At 40.9% G+C, this 26,665-nt stretch overlaps 1 protein-coding gene across 5 annotated transcripts in view; it reads right to left on the bottom strand.

Annotated features, from left to right (window-relative positions):
* PIEZO2 (piezo type mechanosensitive ion channel component 2) overlaps nt 1-26,665 on the bottom strand; it is a 342,209-nt gene that overhangs the window by 127,949 nt on the left and 187,595 nt on the right. For all 5 annotated transcript variants that reach the window (XM_036322510.1, XM_036322514.1, XM_036322512.1 and 2 more), the window contains exons 5-7: nt 16,691-16,853; nt 4,788-4,998; nt 3,254-3,467 (exon numbers count right to left, since the gene is read on the bottom strand). In XM_036322510.1, the coding sequence (XP_036178403.1) occupies nt 3,254-3,467; nt 4,788-4,998; nt 16,691-16,853 (588 nt within the window). The remainder of the gene's footprint in view (nt 1-3,253; nt 3,468-4,787; nt 4,999-16,690; nt 16,854-26,665) is intronic.

The following is a 26,665-nucleotide window of genomic DNA, read 5'->3' as shown; positions in this document are numbered from 1 at the left end:
CTGCATGGCGCAAAATGCAGCCCACAGCCTAGCCCAGCTTGGAAACAGTTGCTGTGGGTGTCAGGTAATGACATCATGTAGCAACACCCAGCTTCCTCTCCCTAGCAACTAGCCTCCTTAGAGTTTCTTCAGCCCAGGAACGTGACTTGCCAGGTGCAAACATTTTACACTTTAATCAAATGTCTGTGAAGCATTTTCCTGTGCCTCATCTCATTCGATCCTCACAGAAGTCCTGGAGTAGGTAGATAGGAGACTCGGTAGAATCCTACTTTGTTTTCATTGGCCAGAAAATGGAGATTTAGAAAGTTTAGAAATTTGACCCGACTGAAAAGAAGTAAGAAAGACGTCAGGTTTTCTCATTGTGCAGAATATAGTCAAACACTGCTATAGTTAAATATTTTACCCTTCGTTCTCCCTGCATGATCTATAATAATAATCTGCTTCATATTGATATTTACTGCTGTGTTGCTGGCAATTACCTGAAAGAGAAGTTGGGGTGCTTCACTGGGATGGAAAAAGTTTAGGTAAATGAGAAAGCAGGTCTAATTAAGCAAGTTCATTCTATACATATAAAAGGCTAAGTTCACTTGTGCATGAGCAATACATAGAAAGATCTCGCTGGTACCAATCACACGCATGTGTTTCAATCTGTCATTGTCAATCGTGAATTTGGTTGACACTTCTATATTAGAGAAAGAGTGAATAGCGATATTAAAATATTTCTTCTAATTAATTTCCTTTCAGTGTGCATGAATCGGTGCACTGGGACATTAGTTAACACATAAAAACATAATTTTTTAATGATATGATGTAAGTATACAGTGTGAAATGATTACCTCAATCAAGTTAATTGACATCAATCACCACTTTACATAGCTCTTTTGTATGTGAGAATGTTTAAGATATACTCTTTTAGCAAATTTCAGGCATACAATACAGAATTATTAACTATAGTAAACCTGCTATACATTAGATTTTCAGAGCTTATTCATGTCATAATTGAGTTTGTACTCTTTCACCAGCCTCTCCCTCTTTCCCCCACCCCACTGCCCTGGCAATCACCATTCGACTGTCTGCTTACAGGAGTTCTTTTCAAATTAGATTCCACATATATGATACTATACAGTATTTGTCTTTCTCTACCTGACTTATTTCACTTAGGTACCTATAAGACTTCCCAGAGATATATCAGAGAGAAGAATTCTGGCACAGTCTTCACTTCATCCTGACATTCTGGCCATTTCTCTTTCCTTTTCTTTTTTCCATAACTTTTAATTATGAACTTTTCCACACAAAAAGAAAATTTAAAAATACGGCAATGAATAATCCAATGACAATGACCTAGTTGAAATAACACACTTTCTCTCTCTCTCTCTCTCTCTCTCTCTCTCTCTCTCTCTCTCTCCTCCCTCCCTCCTTCCTTCCCACCCATGTTTGTCAATAAACTAGTAGAAAGTTACAGAAATCATGACATTTCATCCCTAAATAATTCACCATGTATCTCCCAAAACAATGACATTTTCCTGTAAAGCCACAATACAATCATGTACCTAAGAATTAACAAAAATTCTATATTATCATCTCATAACCAAAGAATATTAAAATGTCCCCATTTAACCTCAAAACTTCTCTTCGGGGCTTGTCATTAAAGGAGGATGTAACCTAGAGTCATATCTGTGCTAAGTTTAAAGAAGACCAGATCATTTGCCTTGTAGAATCCACATTCTGGATTTCTCTGTTTTTCTGTGGAGTCATTTAAGTTACTTTTCTATCTTTTATATTTTCTGAAAATTGGAGGTTAGGCCTAAAGCAGTGGTTCTCAACCTTCCTAATGCTGTGATCCTTTAATACAGTTCCTCATGTTGTGGTGACCCCCAACCATAAAATTATTTTCGTTGCTACTTCATAACTGCAATTTTGCTACTGTTATGAATCATAATGTAAATATCTGATATGCAGCATGTATTTTCATTGTTACAAATTGAACATGAGCATAGTGATTAATCACAAAAACAATATGTAATTATATATGTGTTTTCTGATGGTCTTAGGCGACGCCTGTGAAAAGGTCGTTCGACCCCCAAAGGGGTCGCAACCCACAGTTTGAGAACCGCTGGTCTAAAGGCTTAAGAATATGATACTGTATACCTTATATTACATCACATCTAGAAGTGTAAAATGTTGAACTATCCCATGTTTGTTTATGTCATTTTTGATCAATTAGTTAAGGGGTTGACCACCATTGTAAGGGTTTGATTTTTTCCTTTGCATTTAGCAAATAATTAGTGAAAATATACTTTGTCATTATTGCAAACATCCTTCATTCCAAGAACCTTTTTAAGTAATGGTTTTAGTTTGTAACTAGAAACAAGTATGTCATTAAGAATTGATGAGTAGCAATTTTCTAATTCTATTATTCCTTTCCCTTTCATTAGCTATTGTTATTCTGTAAAGAGGAGTTTTCCCTCATTAACTGAGAAGGCTTAGAGTTCCTCCAAAAAGTCAAAGTAAATGCTATATTCTTTAATTCCCATTTTCACCATAAGGAGTATGTGTAATTGTCATCTTTATTTAACACAAATTAGATTTCTCTCTCTCTCTCTCTCAGCATGGACTCATGTATTTTTATTTTTAAAATTTTAGAATCAGCCGAAACCGGTTTGGCTCAGTGGATAGAGCGTCGGCCTGCGGACTGAAGGGTCCCAGGTTCGATTCCGGTCAAGGGCATGTACCTGGGTTGCGGGCACATCCCCAGTGGGGGGTGTGCAGGAGGCAGCTGATCGATGTTTCTCTCTCATCGATGTTTCTAACTCTCTATCTCTCTCCCTTCCTCTCTGTAAAAAAATCAATAAAATATATTTTAAAAAAATTTTAGAATCAATTATTGACTATTTAATTGATTGATTCTCAATATGTCCTCCACTTGGCCTTTGAGAGCTCCTTCCAGCTGGGTGCTTCAAGACGCTGTCATTATTCTTTGATATGAAATGTTTTTCCTGGGTCTCTTTCCACAGCTGAGACCATGTATCTGTCTCACTTGGTACAAACAGCAGCTTCCTTTTTTACTATCCCAGCAGCACCTCCATCTGAATGGATCATCTACTACTTCCTAGACTGTGCCATTCAATAAATTTACTGCTTTCCCCATCCCTAGGAGAACCCCATCCATCAAGAAGAACACCTGAAAATTCAAACAAATTCATATAAGAGGGCCACCTCCCCTTTAATGTCTTAATGAGTTTTCATCTCTTACCTTGCATAGTAGTCATTGGGTGGAACTGCTTCTTGAAAGAACTGGAACTGGTATAAATAAAGTCCAATCAAGTGTCCCGCGGTGAAAATAGCCAAGAGAACACAGAGACAGCTGAACAGCAATGGATCAAATGTCCGGCACCAGGACCACCAGGTGCACAGACCCAAAAATACAAAAAAGTAGACAGATGAGGTCAAAGATGGCAGCATCATACCTAAGGAAGAAGAAATACAATCATGAAAAATTGCATTGAACTAAAAATCATTTACGACTCAGTAACTGCAAGTATTAGAGATTATATAAATTTCCTCCATGGGTTTTTAGGTATTGATCAGGTTTTTAAAATAATCACTTTTTATTTATAAAATCAGAATCAGTGCTATTTTTATTATGAAAAAAGTCATACACGAAGTGATATTTGTAAATATGGGGAAATACCAGATGAGGAAGAAATTCTACCTATGGTATTTGAGCAGAGTAAACAGCTAATCTTCACACCAGCAGAATATAGCATACTTAATTGCCTGTTTCCATCTTCTGTTTCTCCCTACAAATTTTCAGGAATACTGTATGTCCCTTCCAGCTTTCCCGATACCACTTTTAAAATAATGATTTACCTTGTCTTTTAGTTAACTAGGATTCATAATAATATTACATTCTGTGGCAGTTAAAGTTTCACTAACATGTTTTCCTACCAAACGAAATCTGATTTGCACTATCACCAAAAAGGGAAATGTAAAACGAGGCAATTCCTTTACAGGCATTAAAAACCTTTCAGGGGAAGTGTGTGTGTGTGTGTGGGGGGGGGGGGGGGCGGGGGACGGGTGCGGGTTGATTTTGATATGACTCATTAAAATATTGGGCTATATATCTTGAGAAATTCTATTCTTTTTCCACTTTTTTATTTTCCCATTAACAAACAGTTATGTTGTTTCATCTTGTGAAATTTCAAGGAGGTAGTTTTGAATAAACTTCCCAGTAGCTCTAGAGCACTGAATGTTGGGGTGGCGGCGGAAGAGAAACTGATATAACATAATTATGGTATCAGCAGTCTATAGCCAAAATTTAAAGGAAGTGAGTGTCTGTGCTAGAAGATTGCAATGTAACTTAGGAAGAAAAACAGTAAATCCTGGAGAGTTAAGTTATGATCACTGATGAATCAATGTATACAGACAGGCTCTCAGAGGCACCTGTACACTAAAATTATTCATTGTCCCAGGTCACCATTCACAGGCTCTGAGGAAGAATGGTTGTTTTTCTGATCTACACATAGAAAATGATGTCATGTAACAGATAGAGAAAACGATTGCTTTACAGAAGTTAACAGAAACTATCTAAAATATAAAAAGTAGAACTGCATGGGAAAAATGACTTGCATGTGTGTGGTTTGTACATGTGGCCTCTTTTACAAAAGCTCCAGCTATTATATTGGTGTCATGGAATAGAATTATTTCCTTCTTTATTTTCTCTTCCACCATTTCTTTCATGATTCGCCAGAGTCATTTGTGCTCCACCCAGGACTGGAAAGTCTCACCTGATGAACCCAGTAAAATCGTCACAACTACTTTTCCAGCGGTGGTTATCATGTTGCCAATAAACTCCTTAAGCTTGGAAGCCACAAAGGCAAACCTGCGGAAGATTTTCAGTTTTGTGCTTTCTTCCGTCTCGCCTTCAACACCATCTCCTTCGTCTAAACCCTCTTCATAGATCAGTGCCTCTTCTGGATCTAGTTTTTCCCCTCCAGCCTAAATAAAAACAAACAAACAAAAGCAAAACAGAAAACACTGTAGTCCAAAACTCTGCCTATCCACCCAGCAGATGACATAGTTTGTAATTTATGGGTCAGAGAATGCGGTGATTTCACAAATCTGGGAAAAGACGCAGAGAACCACTTACGTCCCTGCCAGGGCTCTGATAATTCCTGAGGAGCTCTAATCTCCCCTGGAGAAGTAACCAGGAAACATCACTATTCATAGGCCCCTAATAGCATGTCATCTTACCTACATGAGCTCATTTTTTATGGGTGGAACAAGAAACTGTCCGAAACATCTTTTAATAATCTTAGCTTTCATCCACCTGCATTTGGTTCTGCAAATTCACAGACTTTGTCAGCAAGGTGATGGGAGGTTGAAGTACCCGTGGCTTTAACGGAAAGGGTGAGTTACATTGCTGCGTAGAAAGTCCTTTTTCTCCTGAAGTTTACCTTTGTTCACTATTTTAGTATTTCCTGACCACGGGAGGATGAGTGGTCTTGGGCTACTTGGCTAAATATACAGTCACTGCCTACCTTATTCTTAGAGAATGATACACTGGTTCAATTCTGGACAACTCAGCACCGCAGTACAATCATTAGAGATTTCGGGAAGAAACACATGGGCAGAATATAAATATATTTCCATGCATTATTTTAAACTAGGTATATTAGAGTCTTTTTATTTGTCTTATTTGTAAAGACTGCATAGGAATTTTTTATTTTTTGGCAAATTAGAATCTTTCCCTAGAAGGGTTAGGATTTTCGTAGAGGAATTATAATATAAACCATCACTTTAAGACAAAAGGAGGCTGTTTCAGACTTTTGAAACTTTGTTTGCATGTGCCCCTGGGCTGACAGACTTCCTGTTCTTAGCCAGATTGGCTCTAGACGCTGGCTGCAGAGCCAGCAGGGTTTTTAGGCCCAGTTCACACATCTATTTAAGGCTTAAAGAGGAGAGCCTGGCCTCTCCATTTCCCATTTTAAAGGTCTTTCTTTGATACACTCAGTTTAGATATTTACATAATGTTCACTAATGGTATCTGGACCTCTAACTATGTCCGAATTCACTGGCACTGGGCACAAGTCCACTCAGCACTTGAACTTTATCTGCACCTAGATAAAGTTCAAGTGCTGAGTGGACTTGAGGACTGAGGGATCCTCTGTTTGCCTAGGAGAATACGACCACTTGCATCTTAAGTTGGTTGCTAATGTACCCCGCCACACATGGGAACGCATACACGCATGCGCATGCACACACATACACACACACACACATTTAATCCAAGGCCTATTCAAGTTTATACACCCAAATCTGGTTTTATCGTATTCCATCATGACACATTTGTATTTTTTCCCGAAGGAAAAGTAATTTCTCATGCTTATTCATTAAAATGTTTCTATGTGCTCAAGGCCTATTGTGTGCTAGTATCTCTAGTGAAAGATGAAGCAATAAACATGTAAATAAGTAAAAAATAAACAACTTAAATATCTCACAGTGATATATGCTGATCAGAGAATTAAAATAGGGCGGTGTGATTGTGAGTGACAGGGTGGCCATTTTAGATTCTGAGGTCAGAGAGCCGCTCTGAGGAGGTGACATTTAAGCTAAGATGTGAATGTCACAATGTCACAAGCCACGTGAGAAACCCTAGGTAAGAGATTCCAGGCAGAGGAAAGAGCTGGTCAAGGTCCACGGTGTGTTCAGAAAGAAGGCATATGTTCCCCGACCTACTTCTCCCCACCTCCTTATCCTTCCCCATGTCAGCTGATGACCCTACTTCCTACTGCACTGAGAGAAGAGGGGTGAGCTCAGGCCAGTTCATCAGCCCACCTATCTAAAGCCCACCAGCAATTCCACTTCCGGGTATTTATCCAAAGAAAATAAGAACACTAATTCAAAAAGACGTATGCACTCCTATGTTCACTGTAGCATTATTTATAACTAGAGGCCCAGTGCATGAATTCATGCACGGGTGGGGTCCGGCTGGCCTGGCCCCAATCAGTGGATCGGTGGATCAGGGCCGGGCCTGTCAGGAGGAGGAGACAGCGGGATGTTGGCCGGCCAGCCCGCCCTGGTCAGGGCCCAATCAGGGCCTGGCCAGCTGTGGGGAGGGGCTGCGGGTGGTGGGCCAGCTGGCCCCACCCCTGATTGGTGGGGGGGGGGGTGAGGATTGGGGGCAGAGGTGGCTAGGAGAAGGGGCTGTGGGCTGATCAGGGTGGTGGGGGCTGATTGGGGGTGGGCTGATCAGGGGCAGGGCTGGCCGGGGGTAGGGGCCATGGGAGGTTGGCCGGCCTGCCCCACCCCCTGATTGGGCCGGTTCTCTGGCTGCAGTGGGCGTTATAGCGACCAGTCATTCTAGTCATTATGGCTTTCCAGTCACTGGCTTTTTATATATATAAAAGACAGTCAAGATATGGAAGCTACCCAATGTCAATCAATAGATGATATATAAAGAAATTGATAGATGATAGATAGATAATATTCCACATACACCCAATGGAATATTACACAGAAATAAAAAAATGAAATCTTGCCATTTGTGACAATATGGATGGATCTAGAGGGTATTATGTTAGGTGAAATAAGTCAGGCAAAGAAAGACAAATATCATATGGTTTCACTTACATGTGGAATCTAAAAAACACATAAAACCAACCAACAAACAAAGCAACAATAGACTGATAGAAACAGAGACCAAAGGGATGGTTACCAGAAGGCAATTGGTGGAGGATGGGTGAACAGGTGAATGGGTCTAGCCCAGCCGTGGGCAAACTACGGCCCGCGGGTCGGATCCGGCCCGTTTGAAATGAATAAAACTAAAAAAAAAAAAAAGACCGTACCCTTTTATGTAATGATGTTTACTTTGAATTTATATTAGTTCACACAAACACTCCATCCATGCTTTTGTTCCAGCCCTCCGGTCCAGTTTAAGAACCCATTGTGGCCCTCGAGTCAAAAAGTTTGCCCACCCCTGGTCTAGGGTCAATAATATTGTGATAAGTTTGCTTGGTGACAGGTGATCACTAGAATTAGTGGGGTGACAACATTATAAGGTATAAAAATGTCAAATCACTATATTGTACACTGAAACTACCATAACCAATATAGTATTATACACCAACTATACTTAAAAAATAAAAATGAACCCACCTGTGGAGCAGACACTCAGACCCCTCCCTCCTGTGGCTGTGGGTGAGCTGTACATGCTGGGACACCGAAGGGGACAGCCCCGGCCAGCCTCCCCTCTCCCCTGCATCACCATGTGCTCCCTTTCTCCTGGGTCACACCATCAGCAAATCTACATGCCTCACCAGCTCCCCTTAGAAAAACACACTCCTGCCAACCCACATTTGCCTTACAAAGAAACACTAAGACTTAGCTCCTTCCCCCACACTTCACTTCTCTGGAACCCACCTTAGCAGGATTTTGATTACCAACCACTTCACCTAATGAGGGGTTTGATGATCTATTTCACAAGGGAATCCCAAGGGAGGTTACTGCTGTGGTTGAGGAGAGGGGAGTTATGGAGCTGAAGAGAGTTTTTGCAGTGTCTTTGCAGTGTGTCTTGGAGTTCCAGTCAGCAGGAATGTAAGCTAATGTAGAGGGAGGAGGGATAGAGGGGGATCAAAGATAGTTCCAACAGTTTTGTCTTTATGGATGAGATGGGACAATAATGAGTGGATTGTGGAAATTCAACTCTGAGATGCCTTTCAGCAGTCCTGTTGGAGGTGTCAGTGGACAGCTAGTATAGCAATCTGGAGCGGGCAAAGCAAGAGACGTTTATTCGAGGTTCACTGGCATGTGGATGGCTTTAAAGTCAGGGGTCTGATGAGATTTCAGAGTTGCTGCCCCACCCTGGAACCAATCTCTCCATCCAACCTTATCCTCGTCTCTTTGCCGAGAAACATCACCTGCAGGAAATCATGTCTGTGTGGGGGGTGGGGGGCGGGGATGGGGAGAACTCGGAATCTACAGCTCCTTGCCTTGGGCCATGCTGTTCCCCTCTCAGCTCTAAGGCCCCAGCTCACATGCCAGCTCTTCCTCCCACCTGCTTGTCTTTCCCAAGCAGAGTTAAGGGGGAAAAAGGGGTCAATCCAGTGACACCATTGCTATGGCAACCACACCACCATCCACACATAAAGGATCTGCTCATGGGGCTCCTGCTGCTTAATATTCCCTCACAGCAGGTGAGCAATGCATTAAAAATCCTCCTGGATGAAGGAAACCTGGCCAAAACCTTCAGTCACTGCACTTGAAAAAGGAGACAGAGAGAGAGAACATAGCCAGAGCTGCCTGGGTCACAGTTAGAAACACACTCATAACTTTCATAATAAATGACTTATTATTCAATTATAGAATTGCTACGGATGTAGATTAAATCGAGTAAAAATCCCTGGTCAAGAACTTTGTGAGGTTAAACAAATGCATTTCCCCGACCTCTCTTAGGCGGGACTGGGGCCCCTGCGATTTTTATAAACATACCACTGTATTTGAGGTTTTTCGGCATTTTTGTACCAAAATCCCTGAGGCCCTCCGTTGGAAATGCTTTCTAAAGCTTTCAAGCTGAGAGAGAGCCGAAAGTGAGCTGTGTTTGACTTTGTGAGCCCCTACCGTCCAAGCCGTGGCCAGCACTGCCATTAGCCACATCATCTGGCTTATTAACAGGCAGGCTTTCTTCCCCTGAATGATTCCCTGGGTGCAGTATAAACACTGCCGCTGGGCAGAGCACTGGCCCGCTCCCAGGTATTTACTAACAAGCCGCCATGCTGGTCACGGTTGCAATCCGTCCCTGCATTTGAATACAACTTGATTCTGGCCTTGGAGAAGGGGTAGCTATAAATACTGATTTAGTTCCCCTGGTTCCTACGCTGTCTTAGAAACTAAAGACCAGCAGAACCCTTTATAGTTTAAAAAGCCACATAAAATATTACATATCATTATTGTCCATTAATCTAAAACTTAGCTGAAGAAATGTGAATGCTTTACCAAGCCTTCTTTAAAAGTAACTGACTTCAAAATGCACCCACATCTCTTCCACATCCTTTTTGTTTGTTTTTGTTTGTTTGTACTGATTAATCTTCACCTGAGGATTTTTTCCATTGATTTTTAGAGAGGATAGAAGCGGGGTAGGGGGAACGAGAGAGAGAAAGAGAGAGAGAGAGAGAGAGAGAGAGAGAGGGAGAAACATCCATGTGAGAGAGACACATCGATTGGTTGCTTCCCGAGAATTAAACCTGCAACCCAGGTATGTGCCCTTGACCAGGTAGCAAACCCATGACCCTCCAGTGCATAGGCCAATGCTCTAACCACTGAGCACCTATGGCCAGTGCACACCCACATCCCTTATGATTGCGCCTCTTATGTCATGAGAGGAAGCTCTAAGTGGTGTGGATTTAGTTGGGTGAGGCTCCACTCCTCTCTGAATGGGATCAGCCTAAACACAAAGCAGCCCCTGCATCTCATCTCACTGTTGCCTCTCCTGTCACCTCATCCCCAACAGTCATTAGTGGTCATTTCCACTCACATTGGGAAGACACAATAAATTACTTTTGGTCAAACCCAAACATCCATATTTCTTTACCTCCAAGCACTAAAAGGTTCAACCCAGGTTGTAACAAATACTAAGGATCACCTAGGAATCTTTAAGAGGGTAGATTCCCAAGCTTCATCCAAATGTCCTAAATTAGATAAATTCTGGGAGGGAACCCAGGACCTGCAGGAATACAGAGCTGCCATGGGTGTCTCTGAAGCAACGGACCCTGCGTTCACACACTGGCTGACATCTGCCACCACAGAGCTGCTGAATCCACAGTCAACTGATGAGGCAACAATCGGAACTACTTTGTTTGACTCATATCCAAGGCAGACTCCCTTCATTGGAAAATACACTGAAGTGATTTATCTGTGGAGCCTCCTTTAGGTTTCAGATGTTAGATGGGAGCTTTTCATGCAGCTGAGTCCATGTTCCTCTTCTGCGTAGTTAAAACGAACTGATTGAGGACATTTCAATGAAAGTTTATCAAAGTCACAAATAATGAGTCAAAAGAACTGGGAGGAAAAGGGAGTATTCTTCTAAAGTACATTTTTCAGGAGTTGTTTATTCATTGTTTATTATTAAAAGTTAACAATTTATCTTACCAGAATGGGCTCATTTCAACAGAAGAGCCCAAGGCAGAAAGAGGCAAGTGTTGTGACTGACTGCGGGAGATAAATGCGACCCCCAGTGCCCCGGGGGAGCAAGCACTTGTTTCTGTGGTGTCATGCATATTATGTAAGTCTCATGTGGTAGTATGGTACAGATAAAGCAAATATTTTATTCTGTTGCTACACTTGTTTTAGGAAAATTCTTTATCCAAACTTGAAAGAGCTGTTTAAATAGTCCCTGCTTCATTTGGAAAAGTGAGTATGCAGATGTATGCTTTCCACCACCTTCTATGGAGCAATGAAAGTTTAATGAAGGACAGGTAAAGGCAAGCTGAGTTAGCAGACGGTAACTAGTTAGGTTAGCCAGGAGGACAGGATCTAGGGAGCTTTAAAAGAAATTGTCCTACTAACACTTCACACCTTCTCCTACCTCCCAGAGATGCCGATTTATTAGGTTTGGGATGGGCCCTGCCTCAGAACCTTTACAAACTTCCAGGTCAATTTATTAATGACAGTCATTCTGACAGGTATGGGGTGATATCTCATTGTGGTTTTAATTTGCAATCTCTGATGATTAGTGACCTTGAGCATGTTTTCATATGTCTATTGGCCATCTGTATGTCCTCTTTGGAGAAGTGTCGATTCAGGTCCTTTGCCCATTTTTTAATTGGGTTGTTTGGGTTTTTTTGGTGTTGAATTGTATGAGTTCTTTATAAATATTGGATATTAATCTCTTATCAGATGTATCCTTGGCAAATCTGCTCTCCCACTCAGTGGGTTGTCTTTTCATGTTGTTGATGGTTTCTTTTGCTGTGCAAAGAAGTTTTTAGTTTGATGTAGTGACATTAGTTTATTTTTTTCTTTTGTTTCCCTTGCTTGAGGTGATATGTCAGAAAACAATACTGCTATGAGAAATGTCCAAGATTTTATTGCCTATGTTTTCTTCTAGGATAAATCAACAAACAACAAGTGTTGGTGAGGATGTGGAGAAAAGGGAACCCTTGTGCACTGTTGGTGGGAATGCAGATTGGTGCAGACACTATGGAAAACAGTATGGAGGTTCCTCAAAAAATAAAAAAATGGAACTGCATTATACTCAACAATTCGACCTCTGTGTATATATCCAAAGAAACCCAAAACACTAATTTGAAAGAATATATGCACCCATGTGTTCATTGTAGTGTTATTTACAACTAGAGGCCCAGTGCATGAAATTTGTGCAAGAGTAGGCCTTCCTTCCCCTGGCTGCCGGCACCGGCTTCCCTCTGGCACCCGGGACCCAGGCTTCCCCAGCCCCAGCTTCATCTGGAAGGTCATCCGGAAGGACATCCAGAAGGATGCCTGGTCTAATTAGCATATTATGCTTTTATTATTATAGATAGCCAAGATATGGAAGCAGCCCAAGTGTTCGTCAATAGACAAGTGGATAAAAAAGTGGTGGTACATATATGCAATGAAACATTACTTGGCCATAAAAGAATGAAATCATACCATTTTGACAGCATGGATAGATCTAGAGCAGTGGTTCTCAACCTTCTGGCCCTTTCAATACAGTTCCTCATGTTGTGACCCAACCATAAAATTCTTTTCGTTGCTACTTCATAACTGTAATGTTGCTACTGTTATGAATCGTAATGTAAATATCTGATATGCAGGATGGTCTTAGGCAACCCCTGTGAAAGGGTCGTTTGACCGCCAAAGGGGTCATGACCCACAGGTTGAGAACCACTGACCTAGAGGGTCCTATGCTAAGTGAAATAGGTCAGACAGAGAAAGATAAATACTATGTGATTTCACTCTAAAGAATAAAATAAACGAATAAGCAAAATAGAAAAAGACTCATAGGTATAGAGAACAGATTAATGGTTGCCAGAGGGATGAGGGGTTATGAATCAGGTGAAAAAGGTAAAGGGATTAAGAAGTAGTAACTGAGAGTCACAAAACAGTCATGGGAATGTAAAGTACAGCATAGCGAAGAGCGTTGGTAATATTGCATCAACGATGTATGTGTCAGGTGGGAGATCGCTGCGCAGAGTATGTGATTGTCTAACCACTGTGCTGTGCACTTGAAACTAATACAAAGTAGTGTTGAATGTAAACTGTAATTTAAAAATAAAATTTAAAATAATGATAACATCCCTGCCCTTCTGTGTGACAATGCTGCCCTTGACTGGCTGTCACGTTGGTAAGCTCCCAGGTGTGCATTATCAGAAGAAAGGGTGAGTGGGAATCCATGCTCTCACCTTACGTCCAGTGCGATGTAGACATTGTGGGCTACAAAGTCAGTCACTCTAATAAATACTCAGTGACATTCACACTGTAATAATGAAGCTTTCTTGAAGACAGTGGGACAATGATTTTCTGCAATCAAAAATGTTCCTGCCCTAACCAGTTTGGCTCAGTGGATAGAGCGTCAGCCTGTGGATTGAAGGGTCCCGGGTTTGATTCCGGTCAAGGGCATGTACCTTGGTTGTGGGCACATCCCCAGTAGGGAGTGTGCAGGAGGCAGCTGGTCGATGTTTCTCTCTCATTTATGTTTCTAACTCTCTATCCCTCTCCCTTCCTCTCTGTAAAAAATCAATAAAATATATTTTTAAAAAATGTTCCTGTATTTAAATTAATGGCATCTAAAATCACTAGAATTAAAAGCTACACCCTGATTATGAATGGGTTTAACCCAGAAAAGGCAGACCAAGTGTGCTGCCTTTTGGGGGACATATGACAGTGATTCTTGCCCAGTTTCTGAGAATGATCCTGAGAGGCAGTAAAAGTAATGGAGTGCAAGGTTTGCAGGGCAACTGGGCAGCTGTCCAGCTTCTTATTGTTCTGAATAGTTCCATGTTTCAGATTATTATGTCTGAAAACACAGGATCTAGAAAATTTAAAGCCGGTGACTTTGGACTAAATCTCAGGGGAGAGCTGAGCAAATGCCAAATGCCTAATTAGAAGGCAACAATAAAAAGGTCGATTTCTTCCATTCTTTGTTTCTTTTAAAAAAAATAATAACTTGAATCTCAAAGCTAAAACTTTGAGACACTGCCCAGCTGGTCATCAGATGTGGCACAATGCAGGTGCCACAGTTGCCTAATGGACATTGGGTATTGGAAAGGCTAGTGCAGTTTTTGAGATTCAGAACAAATTTCCAAATGATATTAGCAGGACCAAAATGTTGCATTCCTGAAGTTTTAACATTTGGTGGATGACTTATACTGGAATATTCTTGTTGTCCTTCATATTTGATTTGTTAGACTATTTAGAAGATTTTTCTTTAAACACACCAAGTCATGACTAAAATTCTTATATAAATAGACCTTATAAATTTGGTTTAACATTATATTAAAATAGCATTTGCTTCATAAAGAAGGCTGAAATCTCATTAAATAGCTAAATAAAGTTAGAAGTATAGAAATATACAAGATCAGTATCAGTTTGGTGAAATTACATAGTGTTTCATTGCACAGGGAACCCTCTTCTACACAATTTACTTTTCATAACCTAACTCATTTTTTTTTAAAGATTTTGGAATAGGAATCTTTCTCCCAGTTCTGATTTTTAGATGTGCTTATAAATTAAAATGAACAAACCAACAGGACCACAGAGGAGTCGGATGAAACAGAACCTCCTATGGCAATGAGGAATTGGTTCCCTTACTGAGGTCTGCTCTCTGTCCAATGCAAGAGCAAGTCAGTCTCCCACCTGCTGTCAGTCTCCACCTCACCCAGGGTTTTCCAGGGGACCCTTGGATTTGTGATGCCCTTTGAAACAGCAAACTTGAGCTCATCATCAAGCCCATGAAGATTAGGGGAGATTTAAGAGTCCTCTCCAGGGATTAATTGCTACTTTAAAACAATGCTGGATTTGAAAAGGAATTCTCCCAGGCACCAGTGGATTAATCTTGCCATTTCTCTACTGAGATAAATGAAAGAAGAAACAATGCCAAGAAACACTATTCTGTCAAAGGATCCTCCAAAAACTAAACAGTCCAGAGTGCAAAAGCCAAGATTTATAAGCAACAGGAAGTATGTGGGGCCCTTCAGAATAAAATAAATTCCCCTGTGTATTTTGGCCGTGTTCTTCTATTCTTTTCAGAATCAAGACAGATTGTTCACATGCAAGAAAAAATTTCCTTGTGGGTTTATCTTAGAAGATTCACACTCTAGCCTGCTCCTCCCAGGCCACCTGGTAGGCAGAAATATGCTAAGAAAATACAAGTTAATATCTAAATTAGGCCAAAGCCAATTTAACTGAGAGGATATCAGCCTCATAATAAATGACAGTATTTTCAAAGCCCCAAATAAGTAATGTTTAGAATACTCATCCCTCTTATTATCATTAAATAATATGGTTAATAATAGATGGGGCACAGATAGTTAAACAAATCTCAAGTGGGAGAGAGGTACCATGAGTCTGTCTTTGAGAATTGGGTGTAACCAGGACACAAACTTGATTTTAGAATTGGTCTTTGTAATAGATTTGAGTCCCTTCTTCACTAAATGCATGAACTTAACTGTAACCTAACATCCATCCTTCTGTTGGTCAATGTAGGTTTTCCCTGTCCGCTGGGAAAAGAGCATCCGACCCTGGAGGCGGAAGTTCTTTCTCTAAGAAGCTTTGTAATTTATTCATGCTTGTCTGCCACAAGTGGCACAAAAAGGACTGTTTCTTTGAGTGGGTTGGCCTCAACTCATACCATACAACTTCACTTTCTATTATCCTAAGAGGACCCTGGGTTTGAAATTTTAAAAACTGCTCTACTGCCTCTCAAATTGGAAAAGAGCAAAATGAGGAGCAAGTAGCATTTTACTAAGGAACCCAAAGGAGCAGACACTGGTTGGGGGACAGTGTAAGATGTTATCTGATAAGCATCATTCACCAAGGAGTGAAATCTGACATGTTCCCTGACTCAGTAGTTACTCCTGAAACCCTTCTCCTTAAAAAACCATAGCTCAAAGTTACCATACATGGTACTCAGTGTTTTGTTTTGTTTTTGCCTTTAAAAAATTCTTATACTTTTTCAAATGCATATCTATTTTCTCTAGAGAACTTTAAAATAACTTGACCAAAGCACGCTTCATTTACATCACTTTTCCCTGAAGAGCACAGGTACACAGATCGAAAAGCTTCCCTTAAAGGTGAAATTAATTGTTTTTCTCCTAAAACTACCAGGTGTTACTACTTCTCTAAATATTTTGCAATAACCTAGGTACCTAGACCAATGGACCATAGTACTATGAACCGTGAAAGGTTAACCATCTGAGCTAATATTAGATGAGAGTTTGGGGGAGTGAACAGGACACTGGGTCAAGCCCTGGCCATAGGGGATGAATGTCAAGAAGGGTGACACTTTCATTCCCTACACCTGTCTCCTCGTAGACAAGGTGTTGATGAGAATGCAGACCCATCAGGACCACACAGGTTTAAGCCAAGCACAGTAAAGCATACAGCACTATGCACATGTAGCTATGACTATTCCACTTCCACTCCTGTTAAGGGTCAAGGCCCTCAGAAATCAAAGGAAGATTTATGAAGTCAGATTTACCAGTTCTTCATTTTCAAACTCCAGGTTATACTGTGCTGCTTCTTCTGTCACTGGTTTCTGAACGATGTTTCTGCAGATGAGCCAGATGGCCAGACTAGCGATGAACATCCCAATATCAGGCACAAACACTCTGATCCCATTGCCAGCGTCAGCTCCCTTTAAGCTGTGGAAGGAAAGAAAAAGAGGAGGAAATTCAGTTGCTTTTATATTTCCATGGTTAAATTAGCATAAAGTATGTTTGAATCTTCTTAATGATTTAAAACAAAGGATACCCAGTTTCTGCTCCAAAGGTACCAAAAAGCTTTTCATTGACCTCAGAGTCTTATGTAATCTAAAATTTAGAAAGGTATCATGGTTTCTCTGGAGTTCTGGAAATATTATAAAGACCCCTAAATCAATGCTCACTCTCAAAACAAGCTAATAAACTATATTATTAAATAAACAACATGTCTGGTCCAGTTATAGGTGCTTGCACTCTAAGTGAAGCAGTTAAAAACTAGGCATGTACTAGTGGCTAAGAGAGCTTTTACTTTAGACATACATCAAAGCCAGAAGGGAAAAAAGTAGAGAAAATGCTAATATAATCCTTGAATTCAGGAATCTCTTCATTATTTGTAATACTTAGTTGATTTTTTTTTCCATATTATTCCAAGAAAGGTAAGTCTAGTATGTTTTTTTCTTTTAGTCTTGAGAATTAACAATGAACTTCAAATTAGAAATTTGGGTTCAAGTGTCAGTATGACATCGACTAGCTGCATTCCCCTGGAGGATTTTTCAGAGTCATATGTTCTTCCTCTGTGCCAAAAAGATAACACTATTTGCCTTCTTTATCTCATTTGAGTCCAATGAAAGCGAATCAATGTTATCAGAAATAAAACTTGTTTAGAGACAGGAAGGAAAAGATAGGAATATATATCATGTAAATATATATGTTTTTTCATATACTCTTTATGTAATTAAATACATACTGTGTTAAAGTCATGTTCATTTACATTGCATATATTATACTAGAGACCTGGTGCACCGATTTGTGCACTGGTGGGGTCCCTTGGCCTGGCCTGCGCCCTCTCACAATCCAGGACCCTCAGGGGGTGTCGGACTGCTGGTTTCTGCCTGATACCCATAGGCCAGGCTGAGGGACCCCACTGGTGCATGAATTCATGCACTGGGCCTCTATTTTGCATATAAGATCTTTGTTTAATCTCTTCCCGCCTTCCCCCCTTCCCCCCTTTCCTCTGAGATTCTGAGAGGAATCTCATCAAGTCTGTTGCATGTTTACATGCCTGTACATTGAGCATCTGCCCCCTGATGGTCAGTATGAATCATAGCTACTGGTCAAATGGTCACTTAGGCTTTTATATATATTGATATTGTGATAAAACCATAAAATAATAACAAACAGAAAGACCGTCTTCCCCCCCTCACCTAGAAATAGCCATTAGTAACATTTTGGTAAATTTAAAAAGTAGTAAAATAGCTACCACTATGGAGCAGTTGCTTTATGCTAAGAGCTTGACACATATTACTTAATCCAACTGACCACTATATAGAGTTCGGCATTATTATTTAACCTCCTTTTGGTATAAAAAAATTAGGTTTCAAATGGCAAACTAGTTCCCCTAATGTCATAGAACTAGAGAGTATTCTAATGTAGGATATTCCAGGGAAAAATCCTCAAACCAATCTAAAAAGAAAAGGTCTGAAAAGGGCATGCCCTGCATAAGCTTTATTTTGACAAATGGCTCTACCTTTTCTGAACAGAGAAACATGAAAGTAATCAGAGATGCCCTTACCTCCATAAATAAAACAAATGTGGTTGTGTCAGAGGTTTTTGTAAAATGCAAATTCCTTTCCTTTGGGACAAGAATAAGAGAGTTTGATTAAGAACACTTCATCTAAACTAAATGTATAATGACGGATGATTTTATCAGTGGAAAAGTGTAGATTCTTTGTATACTTTTAATGTGTGCCTAACACGATCAAACAGCACAAGTGAGAACTAATTTCATTAGAAGGAAGGAAGGGGGTCAAGATGGGTTTGGTGGAACAGGTTATTATAGCTCTTTCATGGAAAACAAACTGCCCAGGGCATTTTATGGAAAGTGCCATTTGAGTGAGTTGAGGCTAACAAGAGCTCCAGCAGTGGCTTCAGCTGATTCCTGCACCACAGCAGGGACATAGGAAGCCAGCGCAGAGCCTTATGCCTGTCCCACCTGTGGACTGCATTAAGCTCCCAATTTGCAAACAGTCCCTTTGAGGCAACAGTCTTAGCTCTGTGCATCTGGGTTCTAAAAGAGACATTTCATAGCCTGCATATATTGAGGGAGTAAAAAAGGCAGTTTGTGAAAGTAATCACTCCACCTGCTGTGAGAAAATTCAGCTATTGGATCCAGGATTGGGCTGAGATCCCAATTTAGAATGGAACCCTTCAGCGACAGAGGTGCTAACCCAGTGGTCGGCAAACTCATTAGTCAACAGAGCCAAATATCAACAGTACAACGATTGAAATTTCTTTTGAGAGCCAAATTTTTTAAACTTAAACTATATAGGTAGGTACATTGTTATTAACTTAATTAGGGCACTCTTAAGCTGGCCTTTGCTAAAAACGTCCTCAATCTGATGGAGGTACGTTCACTGAGGTCGACCCTTCCAACTCTCCCATCCACACTCGTCTTGTATACTTGTTTCAGATAGATGAGTGTGGATGGGAGAGTTGGAAGGGGTCGACCTCAGTGAACGTACCTCAAAACAATGTACCTCCCCCGTGCTGTGTATCCCGCGGCCCGCCTGCGCCACGTCTCCTGTCGGCCGACCGACCCACACCCCCACTTCTAACGCCACTTCTTCAAAATAGACTCGCCCAGGCCGAAAACCGACTTCTGCGCATGGGTCACGAAGTTTCAATCACACTGTACATGTGCGCCCACACGTGGTATTGTGTGGAAGAGCCATACTCAAGGGGCCAAAGAGCCGCATGTGGCTCGTGAGCCGCGGTTTGCCGACCACTGTGCTAACCCATTAACTACGACTCTTGGCTTGCTGAGTTAACAAAGCAGTGTACTCATAATACTACCATTGCAGAAACAATAAGAGTGAGGAATCTATTGAAGAGCATGTATAATGAATGGGTCATAGTCTAATTGATACATTATTTGGGGACCATTTTATCAACAAAATTTCCTTCTTCATTGTTTAGACCAGTGCCTACTAAAGTACATTAGTCTGAATGCTAGTCCTCAGAAATGCTGTTAATTAAAACAAAACAAAATGAAACAATAGTTAAAAAATAGTCTTAGGTCCAAAAAATGTTAGAAAATCACAATGCATATTACTATAGTAAAGTACTTGAGGGGTTCTGTAGTAAAACAATACATTTGTGTTTGTTTAAGCCTCTGTTTCCCAAATTTATTTGATTAAAACCATTTCTTCAAAATTGTATGTAATATTTATTATATTCTGCTGAGCTAATGTTCATGGAACAGATTTTTAAAAAATGTTGAGTTAGAGTCTGCTCATGGGTCTAGATATTTGATCAAAGTGAATAGATAATATGGAAACTATACTAATGCGTAGCTAATCCCTATATATTTGGCGTTTAATAGGCCTCTGATAATTTTAGAAGTCAATAACATCTCATTCAGCTCCTTCACCCAATCACCCAAATAGCTATCCATTCACTCAGTTCATGCTGGGAGCAATATGGGGTCTGTGCTTGGGAGAGGAGTTATGACTGAAGGGGTAGATTTGAGAGTTTTCTTCTCACATATGTGGACTCATTCAATAGAGTAAATTAGTGTTCAGGGACAGTGTATGCCCTCCAGTGGTCGGCGAACTGCGGCTCGCAAGCCACATGCGCTCTTTGGCCCCTTGAGTGTGGCTCTTCCTAAGCCGTAGGAGTACCCTAATTAAGTTAATAACAATGTACCTACCTATATAGTTTAAGTTTAAAAAATTTGGCTCTCAAAAGAAATTTCAGTCGTTGTACTGTGTTGATATTTGGCTCTGTTGACTAATGAGTTTGCTGACCACTGGCATAGGGTAATATATGTGTGAGGCTCTCTAAAGTAATTTTAAGTATACATTACAGGCATTGAACAATAAGTTAAATTTTATTTTTAGTAAATTCTGCATTTGGGACTAAGCTAACCAGGTTTTGCATAGAAGTCCAGATTTAATAAATTAATAATATCTATGTATACATTTCCCATACAATGTTATCTAGATAGTGCTGTTTTCCAGGCATATGAAATTATTACATTTTTTTCATATATAAAAGTATGTACTAAACTGCTTAAAACATCATGTTCTCTTAAACAGGCAAACATTTCCTTTCCAATTTATTATCATCATTGATCTTATTTATTCAGAGTGATTATACCTCTTGAAAGGGAGGTGAGGCCCTAACCGGTTTGGCTCAGTGGATAGAGAGTCAGTCTGTGGAGTCAAGGGTCCCAGGTTCAATTCCGGTCAAGGGCATGTACCTTGGTTGCGGGCACATCCCCAGTAGGGGGTGTGCAGGAGGCAGCTGATCGATGTTTCTCTCTCATCGATGTTTCTAACTCTCTATCCCTCTCCCTTCCTCTCTTTAAAAAAAAATCAATAAAATATATATTAAAAAAAAAAAAAAAGAAAAGAAAGGGAGGTGAGAAAGCTGGAAATTGGGAATAACCTACATATCCATCAAGAGGAGAATAAATAGATTAAATTAGGATAGATCCATTAGATAAAATAAATACTATAAATCAACAAATTTGTATAAATTGTGTGACCTATGTTATCTTACAAACATAACATTGAGAAAAATAAAGGAAGGTAAAAAGTAGTAAACATTCAGAATGTTAATCACTTAAGGATTCAGGCATAAAGAACTACATGCACACAACTATTTCTGGGCAAGGGTGAGGGATACAGTCAACTGTATTTGTAATGTTGAAGTTCTTACACTGGTTGAAAGTTGATTGATAGATACAAAAGTATATCTTTCATACTTCATATTTTTCATAGAACAGTCATACTACTTTCTTGTGTAGAGCATATTTGAAGAACTTTATGTCAATTACCTAGCCTGAGAAATATGATAAACAATTGATGCCATAATAGTCATGCTTATATTTGGCCTGATTGACTCATTAATTTAATTAAATTACAATTTTTCTGTCCAAGTCCAGTGAAGAAGTAAGACAGGTATGTGCATTCATGAGCATGTTATTTTCCTAAGTTTGTTCCTCACAGACAAAATGACTTTGAAGGGTCTTTCCAAGTCTAAAATTTTATTATGACTAGGAAAATCCACAATCAGAAGGCAGTGAGACTGAGATAGGATCAGGAAAGAAGAAAAATGCCACAGTTTCAGGAAATGCTGACAATGAGCATCCAGGTACAAACACGACCAAGATCATTTAAGAAGTTCAAAAAGAATACTCCCATTTGTGCCACTCTTTGGGGGAAACGAGTCCTTTGTTTCAGAATTGGTAGGAAGGTCAACTTCAATGGATTTCCAATACAATGATTAAAATATCAAATGAGCATTATTGAATGAGTACAAACTATTAGAATGGTTGTATCTAGTCCTCTGGTGGCCTCTGAAGCTCATGCACTAAGAGTGGGTCTACGTTTGCTTTTGTTTTTCTTAAGCAGAGGCCAGGTTCGCTGATTCAGCTTTACCAGTCACTCAGATTTAATAAATCACTTTAAGGGCAGACAAATCAAGTGAATGTATATCTAATAGTAAAAACAATGAAAGAGATAGGTCTCTGATTTCAACTGCTTCCCGCATATGTCTTAACAATAGCCGCGACGGCTATTTTTTATTTAATACTAGAGGCTCAGTACACAAAATTCTGCACATGGGGGGGTGGGGGTGGGAGGGCGGGGGGGGGGTGTCCCTCAGCCTGGCCTGCACCTTCTCCAATCCAGAACCCCTCAGGGGATGTCCGACTTCCTCTTGCAATCCAGGACCACTGGCTCCTAATCGCTCGCCTGCCTGCCTGATCGCCCCTAACCACCTCTGCCTGCCAGCCTGCCTGATCGCCCCTAACTGCTCCCCTGTCGGTCTGATCACCCCTAACTGCCTCTACCTCACCCTGCACCTGGGACCCGGGCTTCCCTCTCTTTGGCCGGCCGCAGGCACCCAGAACCCAGGCCAGCTTCGCCCAGGCCAGCAGCAGCCGCAGGGGACCGTGGGTGGGTGGTTTTGCCTGGGCTGCAGCCGCAGGCGCCCAGGACCATGGGGCAGGCAGCTTGTCCCTCCCCCGGGCCACAGCCTGGCTTGTCCCCATTCCTCTCTCGCGAGCTCATTTGTTTCTGGCTGGTCCCCATTCCTCTCTCCCCAGTGTTGGGTGTCTGAGCCATTACAGTGTGATAGCGTGAGGGTGTGATGACCATTTGCATATTGATTCTTTATTATATAGGATTTGACTTCATACAGCAAGTCACGATAGCAGGACTAATATATTTTATTTGAATAGAGAAAGATTTAGGTTAGAAACTCTGGAGAGTAATGCAACATTTATTGAGAATCACATTCAATACTGGGATCAAGGGAATCCAGTTGATGCATTAGAGAATCCAAACAATTAGCTCATTTCTGTGAATTTCTACCACTAAAATGGCAATTAAATGCCAATTTCTAATTACCTAAAGGTGTGAGTTGGTGCTGAATTTTCAGGATATTTTTTACATTAGCGGTTGGATTTGTGTGAATACTTTAAAATCAAAACACTGCTTGGCTATTTTAATCATTTATTTCATTGTGAGAAGCTGTTGTAACACGCACACACTTTATTTTCATATCAGTGTGTTTCTCCTGGCTTTTCACTTTGTTATTTATGAGGTAGAGGGCCAATTAAGAGAGTCCTAAAGTCCTTGCTTTGATGGAGGGCATTCACAGGGGTGAAGAGAAGAGAAAGTGAAGAAAGGGGTAAGGGGACTGTCACATATTCGTCCTGTGCCCTTGGCTGTTCAAGAACATTTCAGCTGGCTGGGTCCAGCTCTGTTTTCAGTGACAGTATATGACTAGCTTGAAATCAACCACACTGGGAGTATTTATGTCATGGGAGTTGGCCAATGCTGCAAATTGGGTACTTGCCCCCTAGATAGCTGGTTGTTCAACATTCACCAGCACACCAGTATTGCTGTCGAAACACTAAAACAAACAAACAACAGAATCAAACTAAAGCCAAAACAGTGACAATAAAACTCACTCCTTTAGCCATATGACTCTGCAGCAATACTCTTAAAAACAGCCTAAAACCACTAACATCAAATCCAAAGTCTCCTATCTGGTGTTCAAGTTTCAGGTGTTCAGTTTTACTTCTTGTTCCTTCAAATGTGTACCCCTTCCTCTAGACCCCTCGCCGTCCTAGGACAGTGACATATTCATTCCACTTTCTGGGTCTTTGCCGATGCAGTTTCTACCACTGTGACTTTTCACCCTCCTTTTCTGCACGTGGCCCAATCAAAAATAACATGTGTGCTCTTGTCAATAGTAACAATTGTCTAAAAGGTTATACAGTCTATCTGGTCATCTCACCTCTTGTCAAATTCTTCATGCATCTGATGCCTGGCTTCAGTGGCTCAGTTGGTTCAGTGTTTTCTCGTGCACCAATAGGTTGTCAGTTCAATTGCTAGTCAGGGTACATACCTGAGTTGTGGGTTTGATTCCCTGTGGGGCATGTACAGAAGGCAACCAAATGATGTTTCTCTCCCACATGATGTCTCTCTCTCTCTCTCTCTCTTTCCCTTCATGTCTCTAAACATGTCTTCAGGTGAGGATTAAAAAAAAGTGAAATCCTTAAAAAAAAAGTTCTCCAGGCATCTGAGAACTCATCATGTGCTTCATATTTGTTGATTTTGTGACAACAAGGATATCACCAAGGAAAGCCCCAGTGAAAGCCTCTCAGAAATACTTTCTTATTGTTGTCAGAAATAATGATAAACCTACAGTGACACAAGGACTCACTCCATTTCCCTCTATTCCAAACATGCCCTGCCTCTTGCATTCGTCTTCTTATTTTCTCTGAGTTTGCAAAGGCTCTTCCATCCTTCCTCACAACACAGATTCCAATAGCTCATTGTTTGGAGTCTCCAAATCATTTAGTCATAACAAAAGAGAAAACTCCACCATAACATTCATAAAAACAGAGCTGCACCACCCAGAGCACATCCCAAGTGCTCTGCCTTCCAAGTTCAGGACAAAACATGGGTCTCACTGTCCAGCTGGTCAACTACCAGGCTCTGTTGGAGATGGGGTTACAAGGACCACATGAAAACAAGAAGAAATCACCATTCTTAAATCACACTGGCAATAAATACAACATGTCGTAACAGGTCCCTCCTGTTTTGATTACTGCATTGAAATACTTGGAAAAATGGATTAAATTAATTTTACTCAGAAAACCATAAGATATGCAATGGGTGCAACAGAGTAATACGTTTATCTTCTTCATAAACATTGGATCAGAAATAAACAAGAAGCTGTGTGTGTGTCACTACTGGACGACAGTGCAGAATAAAGAAAACAGCATGAACTTTGAACTTGAAGACCTCAAATTAAACCCTATTTCTCCTAATTTAATTCAACAAATATGGATGAGTATGTACTAGGTCATAGCCATATTCCCAGGTCCTAGGCAGGCAGTGCTGAGTAAGGCTATGCCTGTCCCTAACAAGGTGTTTGTATAAGGGGACAGCCTGATATGAGGCAAATAAATTCCTGCAGACAGGTGAAGGCAACATTACATTTGTTGTGGGAACCTCTGTACAAAAAAAAAAAAAAGGTACTACTGCCTAGCTGGCAAGGCTCAGTGGTGGAGCATTGACCTGTAAAACCAGGAGGTCATGGTTTGATTCCTGGTCAGGGCACATGCCCAAGTTGTGGGCTCCAACCCCAATGTGGGGTGTGCAGGAGGCAGCCAATTGATGAGTCTCTCTCATCAATGATGTTTCTATCTCTCTCTCCCTCTCTGAAATCAATAAAAAATATATATTTTTAAAAGGGGAACTATTAACTCTATTTAATAGTACCTCAAGGAGGCAACAGGGCAGTTCCCTCAATTGGCCAAGTTGGAGATGTGTTTTGAAGGGTGTGGCAAACAGCATCCATTGCACAGAAGATTGTAAGTAAACTAGAGGCCCAGTGCATGAATTTGATCACAGGTGGTATCTGGCCGGCCCGGCCCCAATTGGTGGATCAGGGCCGGGCCTATCAGGAAGAGGAGACGGCAGGTGGTTGGCCGGCTGGCCCTGCCCCCTATTGGGGTGGGGGAGCAATCAGGGCCAGGGGGAGGGGCCACAGGAGATTGGCCGGCTGGCCTCTCCTCTCGACCGGGCCAGTTCACTGGCCGCAGTGAGTGTCATAGTGACCGTTTGTTCTGGTTGTTACATTGTTCTGGTCGCTGGCTTTATATATATATAGGCTTTGTTGTGATAAAAAAGAGAATAAATGAGAGGAGGTAGGATTGAAAGGTACTAGAATCCAGGCAGGGAGGGCTTTGAATGTCATTTGGACATTCAAATGTCAATGCCAAGGCATTTGGAGAAGTATTGGTCAATATCTATAGGCCACTTGCTTTTATGTGAACATATGGCAAGTTATGTAACTTCTCAGTTTTCTAAATTATATAAAAAGAAAACATTACGTCCCTTATAAAGGGGTGGCAATAAACTGAGATGTTTACGGCGCTCTACCATCTGTGTAGGCAAATGGTGGGTGAGCGGCAGAAATAGGACTTGGGAGTGCACCGGGCAGTGGGCTGGAAAGGAAAAGGAACCAGTGTTTGTTCCCATTCAAGTATGAGGATTTTGAGACTGCATGAAAATAAGACATCAAGTCCAAGGAACCCACGTTCCTTTAGTGAGGCATGGTGTTCGGAACTGGGACCTCAGAGGTCTCATTATTTCTGGAATATCATTACTTCTGAGCCCTCTTACCTAACAGAGGTAGGAAAATATGAGCATTTATTTTAACACACTCAA

The sequence above is a fragment of the Myotis myotis genome, unplaced genomic scaffold (assembly GCF_014108235.1).
Source record: "Myotis myotis isolate mMyoMyo1 unplaced genomic scaffold, mMyoMyo1.p scaffold_m19_p_9, whole genome shotgun sequence".
Taxonomy (NCBI): Eukaryota; Metazoa; Chordata; class Mammalia; order Chiroptera; family Vespertilionidae; genus Myotis; species Myotis myotis.
The sequence above is the reverse complement of the archived record's forward strand: the minus strand, read 5'-3'. Positions and strand labels throughout refer to the sequence as shown.